The following is a 6,971-nucleotide window of genomic DNA, read 5'->3' on the forward strand; positions in this document are numbered from 1 at the left end:
TTTTTTTTTTTTTTTTAAGTCTTTTCTTCCATTCAAAGCATTTTCCTTCTATTCTAGTACCATGTCCCTCAATTGCAGTAAAGTTTCACTTAGGCTTTCTTTTTGCTCCTGTGACAGGCAAGCATAATTGCCCTTAAATAAGGATCTCCTAAGTAAAGGGAAATTCAACCCTTTCCTCCGTTGTTCTGCATGTTCCAGTCAGCTTTATTTTTGAATATAATACTTCATGTCCTCACATTCAGAAGTAATTTTTATTTAATTTTAATTAATTAATTTATTTTTGAGATAGAGTCTTACTCTGTCGCCCAGGCTGGAGTGCAGTGGTAGAATCTCGGCTCAAGGCAGCCTACACCTCCTGAGTTCAAGCAATTCTCCTTTCTCAGCCTCCCAAGTAGCTGGAATTACAGGTGCATGCCATCACACCTGACTAATTTTTGTATTTTTAGTAGAGATGGGATTTCACCATATTGGTCAGGCTGTTCTCGAACTCCTGACCTTGGTGATCCACCTGCCTTGGCCTCCCAAAGTGCTGATATTACAGACGTGAGCCACTGCGCCCAGCCAGAAGTAACTTTTATTAAATGAGCACTGAATATTTGATTGTATTAACTTCTGATCGAGAGCAGTGCAACTGATAGGCTAAATCTATTTGTATTAAAGGCGTATAGTCTGTTTAAAGATAAGTTACTAATATAATATACACAATAAGGACTACATGATAAGAATTATAGCTATAATTACCTGTCAATATTGTACATCAAAGTACACTAAGTTGACTTGACAGTAATTCCTAATAGTTATTTGGGCATCAGACATAGTTTATGAGAGGGTAATATTTAATAACAGAAAAATTTCATTAAACCATTCAGATAGATTTTTCATTTGCTTCATTCTTTTACTACTGTAAACCAAGAGGTGATTTCATGCAGAGAGAAATGGAATAGGGCCCAAATATTCCTTCTTTTTAGATAATCTTATTCCTTGCTGATTATATGGACATAGATATGTGAGATAGAACTTCCTTATTAAAATTAGATTTTGTAGTTTAAGTGGCCTTTTGTACAAAATAGACATCTTGCCCACTTGATTTCCATTATGAAGAAGGGTGTCCTTGCATTTCAGCTTTCTTTCCAAATCTTGAATCAAAGCTTCTTTTGATCCTTGTATTTCATGATCAGGAGTTCTTGGTGTGGGCTTAGCATTTGCAGTTTGGGATGGCTTAGCATTTACAGGTTGGCCAGCTGAGAACTGTTGATAGCTTTAAAAAGGAAAAAGAAAAGATTTTTAAAAAGTCTTGGCCTCATTTTGCAAGTTACCTTTAGATATGTTGAGTTTACCACTTAGTACTACTAGTATTATTAAAAACAAATTGCCCTAATAACAGTCAAGAAATATTTTATAAGAATGGTTACTATCTTTTTTTTTTTCCTTTTGGCAAATGGAAATTAAGTGGCAGGAGGAAGAATTTAGATTAGACGTAAGGAGGATGTCCCTAAGGAATGTGAGCGTAAGTCTAGTTAATGGCAGCCTGAGAGCTCTTCCAGTCTTATGACTAATCTCTTTAAAATTTTTTTTTTTTTAGATTCTGGGAGTACATGTGCAGGTTTGTTACATGGGTATATTGTGTGATGCTGGGGTTTGACCTTCTAATTATTCTGTCACCCAGGAGGTGAACATAGTACCCAATAGGTAGTTTTTGAACCCTTGTCCACCTCCTTCCCCCCTTTCTGCTTTTGGAATCTCCAGTGTTTATTGTTTTTCATCTTTGTGTTCATATGTACCCAATGTTTAGCTCCCATTTATAAATGAGAACATGCCCTATTTTGTTTGCTGTTTCTGTGTTAGTTTGCTCAGGATAATGGCCTCAAGCTGCATCCGTGTTACTGCAAAGGACACAATTTTGTTCTTTATTATAGCTACGATGACCGAATTTCTTGTTTGATTTGTGGGTAGATATTAAGTGGTGGTGTGCTGGAGCTGCTTCATATGGGCTGATTTTTAACATCTTTTCCCAGCTTCCTGTGATTTCATGTTATAGTTTGAAATTGGTTGTGGTGGAAATATTTACACCAGGGAAATTGGTAAATATCACAAATAATGGCTCTTTCATCCAATGATTGTTAGACATTTACCAGCACACCACTGGCTTTTAGTGAATAATCTCTTGCTTTGAATGGAGTCTACTGTTTACACAGTCATTGACTTTCCTGTAATTTCCAATTCCTATTAATTTCATATTCTAGAAAATCCAAGTATGGCACTATATAACAGCGAATAACTTCTAAAGTAATGACAGTTTCTTCAATACTGCTGAAGTGATTTTTAGAGAAAGAATAGGATGATTCGAGGAAGGAGAAAGAAATGTAAACTGGAAAAAAAGCAAATAAATAGTCTTTATTTCAAATTTTGATCCTAAATTTTTTCTAGGATGTCCTTGCCCCTCTCATATTTCCCTTGTTGATTCGAATAGAGGATAGGGTGGTATTTAGAGAGCCTGGTATTTTTAGATCTGTTATGTAGCTTACATGTATCAGCTTTATTTAGTTTTTACCTAGTTTATCCATTTAGAGCCCTGCAGGGGCTAATCTTTATTTTTAATTTTTATTTTTTTGAGACAGAGTCCCACTGTGTTGCCCGGACTGGAGTGCAGTGGCGTGATCTCGGCTCACTGCAACCTCTGCCTCCTGGGTTCAGGTGATTCTCCTGTCTCAGCCTCCCAAGTAGCTGGGATTACAGGCACCTGCCACCATGCTAGGCTAATTTTTGTATTTTTAGTAGAGACAGTGTTTTGCCATGTTGGCCAGGCTGGTTTCAAACTCCTGACCTCTGGTAATCCGCCTGCCTGGGCCTCCCAAAGTGCTGGGATTATAGGCTTGAGCCACCACACCTGGCCTGCAAGGGCTAATCTTTATTAATCTATTTAATGTGAGGAAACTAGCCACTGCCCTCAATGAGTATTTTATCATTATTATAATAAATGTTCTCTGGCCGTCCAGATGAGACAATCTTGGTCTCTTCTCTGAAATGATCCTTTCCAAATATTCTCAAGGATCATTAAAAGGACTTGTGAGCTAAGTAGAAATGTATTTCCTCCAAGTAGGGCCAGAGTTTTAATTTTTACTGGCTTTGGGGACTTGGTTAGTAATCATTAGATTGTAAACATTCTGGAGAAAAAATGTGTCTTATTTCTTATCATGATAATCATTTATATCCACGAACATAAAGCATGGGTATAGGAGATACTATCAGTTGAGTGAATGAGTGATTTTCATGGTGTTCAGGACACTCTCTTGAAAGCTAATGATACACATTTCCTCTCCTGACATTTCAGGTCTTAAGATCTTCATTGTTGTCTATATAAATCTTTCAAGTCTGATTTGTTCAGTTAATTAAATAGCCAAACAAAATGTTATTTAAAATAGTGACTTTTTTTAAAGATTGAATTCCTAGATCAAAGTGGCAAAATATCTTTGGTGTTATAGATCTCATATTTTTTCAATCGTATGAAATTATAACAGCCCACTTTTTTTTTTTTTGGTTTTTTTTGGGGGGGACAGAGTTTCATTCTTGTTGTCCAGGCTGGAGTGCAATGGCATGGTCTTGGCTCACTGCAACCTCTGCCTCCCTCTGTCTCCCAGGTTCAAGCGATTCTCATGCCTCAGCCTCCCAAGTAACTGGGGTTACAGGCGCCCGCCACAACACCCTGCTAATTTTTTTGTATTTCTTTTAATAGAGACAGGGTTTCACCATGTTGGCCAGGCTGGTCTCAAATCCCTGACCTCGGGTGATCTGTCCACCTTGGCCTCCCAAAGTGGTGGGATTACAGGTGTGAGCCACCACGCCTGGCCTAGCCTCCTGTGTTTTTTTTTTAAATGCTAGCTTACCGTCTTTATAAGTCACACGTTTGTTAACGTGAATTAGCATTAAATAATTGTTTTTAGACTTGTCATATCTGGGAAAGTCTGAATATATCTGAGAAATCCTGAAGGATTATCAAAACCAATCCTGAGAATTACTGATGTATATGTAACCTCAGTCACTTTGTTCACTACATACCCTCATTATTCCCAGTTTAGGTGGATTAAGTGTTATGACTTGATAAATGTTCCTATTTACAAACTAATAATACGTTTGCATGCTGCTTTATAGGTTCTCTCTCTATCATTAGTTACCTAACTCCTTAATATTGCTACAGACCAGAAAACTGAAACACTGGGTAGGTAAAGCGCTTGCTGAATTTCACATAGCAAGCTTTTTGGAAGGAATAACTGAGTTCCCCTCAATTTTCAGCCTGTGGTTTGATCAACTGGGTAAACTGTTTAAGAGCTTCTTATTGATGAAAACCTAAATAAAGCTTTCATACTTCTCTAGGTCAGAATTCAAGGGATTATTTTGGAAGTCAGGGCAAACTGGAGCCCATCATAGCAATGAGGGAGTTGTGCACAAATGTTCAAAGGGCCAGGGCTTTCCACTCTGTACAGCTGGACACAAAATGGGTATCAAGTAGCTATGGGAAGATTAAAGAGTTATCTGTGGTTGCTGAAAATGGAACAGCTAAAGTGGATCTTTGATCTGTGGTTTGGGGACCTCCTAGGCTTTATTTCTTATTATATTTTTGGCTTTCTTTCTCTTTTCTTAAGTCTTTGATAACTTTCTTTTCTGGGCAGTAATATGAAATATGATTGAAAGACTTTACTAAGAAAAACAGAAAAAATTCTTTTAGATTTTAAAATGCTAATATAGGAAATATGGAAATAATAGAAAGCTAGATGGAAAATGATCATCTGAGTAAATGTAACCAAGAAAGATCTACTATATATTATGAATATAAAGGGAATTTGGGAGGGAAGAGAAAGAAAGGGCTGTCAATTATTGAAAACATCCTTTTAAATTATTATGTTAAACCTGTGAGAATGCCATTTTGTAGGTCAAAACAGTTGACTATCAGCCATTTTAAATGGTTCAACTTAATGTGTCTAGGATTCTAACAAATGTTTTGGTTTTCCTGATTTTATTTTTTTAAATATTGAAAAGTTTTTTTTTTTTGCAAGTTGAATTGCTATAGGCAGTTCAACTAGATTGCCAAAGTTGTCACCAATAATAGGAGTTTCTAGAAAAATTAGCCTCTAGAGAAGATTGCGAGAAACTAGCAGAGTTGAGTAATGTATTAGTCAGCCTGCAACAAAACGTATTCCATCAGACAATTTTTGAGATGCCTCTGATTTGATTCTCTGATGTTCCAGCTAGCCAAGGAACGGGAAAGCTGATAGCCTTTAGTTTGCGTAAGCACAAGGTATTCAGTTCATGTTTTAAAAAAAGCATAACCACCATGTCCTTTTTCATACTAGGTTCTCCTAGGACAGTCAGGGTAGTTGAAGTAGCACATGTTTGCATAAGGCTTCAGTATTAGTCCTTGTATTTAGATCAACCCAACTAATTTGAACAAGGTGTGGTTTTAATTATCAAAAGAAACCTTAAGGTCATAAGCCTTCATCTATTCAGGCCTGCCTTCTTCTGATCACAGTAAGGAAAATGTATATATTCAAGGGTCTGAGTTCCAGATTTTTTTATTTGTTAATTTAAGAATTTTTGAGCCAAGTGGATATTCAGGATTAGAGGGGAAAAGGGATAGGAAGAAAAGACTGAGAAGAAACTTAATAGCCTCTGCTTATGTGAGAGGAAATCCTATCTGAAGAAGAGCAAACAGGTGTTCATCTTAGCCGAGCCCAGAACCAGAGGAATTAAATTTACAGCATGAGGAGCTTAGCTTAGAACTAAAGGAAAAGTTCATTGTTCTTGGGTATGTGAGAAGTTATTTTTTTCAAAGATGGAAAATAATGGGTAAATAATATTATGGCGTAATAGGTAATTTGGATTCAGCTCAGCCTGGACACTGGAGAATGGTCAGATGACCTCTTATTGCCAGTACGCTGGTTCAGCATGTTCTAGTAGAACTATGGAATGAGACTGTAAGGTCACATTGCCTTTTTAGATAGTAAAGAATGAACTGCAGCATACCCCAAAACTCCTACCCCGCGCAAACTCCTCAGATATAATTTCACTATACATGCGGTATATAAAAATTCACTTACTTGGAATCCATAGCGGAAGGGATTTTACTGCTATTGTAATCAGGCTGTGATGGTAATATGGAGCTGAGGAAGCTGGCTGGGGACTGGTTATAGGTGGTTGTAACCCTTTGGCCTGGGTTGGAGCCAGCAGGCTGCTGGGGAGAGGCAGGGAAAGCGGAGGAGGACATGGTGATGTGAGAGCTCACTGTTGAGGAGGCAGAAAATCTTTGCTCTGTACACTGGCGGGGCTGGATGGTAATGGAAGACTGTTTGGTCTGGCTAGAGAAGCTGGAGGTTTCCGGTCCAGGAGGCTGCAGTCTAGAGCCACATGGGTTTTGGGACTGGATGAAGTGTTTTGGACGTTCGTAGTTAAACATGCTTAGTTGGTATATGGAAGATGAAGGCAAGTTATTACTATAATGATTTGTTCATGGAAGGGTGGGGCCCTGAATTTGGGGCCACAAGCCTGGAATTACAGAAGGTTGCAAGGAATCAGAAGCAACCTTCGTCTGCTCTTCCTTATTGAGATCCTGAGAATACTGTGCTCCTGGCTTTGGTAGAGTGAGCTTCTCTTGAAGAATATTGTTCCTTCAAAAGAAGAAAATAATTGTTACAATATTTGCTTAAACAATAACATTGTTTATTTGACATCTTTCAGATCTTATGTGCTTGCCCTTCCTTCCTTCCTTCCTTCCGTCCTTCCTTCCTTCCTTCTTTCATTCCTTCTTTGTGTGTCTTGCTTGGTTGCCCAGGTGATCATAGCTCACTGCAGCCCCTCCAACTCCTGGACACAAGCCATCCTCCCACTGCACCCTCCAGAGTAGGGACTACACATATAAGCCCCCACACCTGGCTAATTTTTCTTTTTTCTTTCTTTTCTTTCTTTCTTTTTTTTTATGA

General features: G+C 38.0%; 2 protein-coding genes across 5 annotated transcripts in view; one reads left to right on the plus strand and one right to left on the minus strand.

Annotated features, from left to right (window-relative positions):
* Nucleotides 1-6,971, plus strand: part of KLHL3 (kelch like family member 3) — a 295,050-nt gene that overhangs the window by 15,086 nt on the left and 272,993 nt on the right. The window lies entirely within an intron of this gene.
* Nucleotides 1-6,971, minus strand: part of MYOT (myotilin) — a 23,017-nt gene that overhangs the window by 13,253 nt on the left and 2,793 nt on the right. The window contains exons 2-3 of one of the 2 annotated variants that reach the window (XM_017867842.1): nt 6,093-6,659; nt 1,084-1,258 (exon numbers count right to left, since the gene is read on the minus strand). In XM_017867842.1, coding sequence (XP_017723331.1) covers nt 1,084-1,258; nt 6,093-6,448 — 531 coding nt within the window. In that variant the 5' untranslated portion in view covers nt 6,449-6,659. The remainder of the gene's footprint in view (nt 1-1,083; nt 1,259-6,092; nt 6,660-6,971) is intronic. The other variant, XM_017867843.1, reaches the window with a different exon arrangement.

Source organism: Rhinopithecus bieti, unplaced genomic scaffold (assembly GCF_001698545.2).
Source record: "Rhinopithecus bieti isolate Rb0 unplaced genomic scaffold, ASM169854v2 scaffold_4475, whole genome shotgun sequence".
In the NCBI taxonomy this organism is placed as follows: Eukaryota; Metazoa; Chordata; class Mammalia; order Primates; family Cercopithecidae; genus Rhinopithecus; species Rhinopithecus bieti.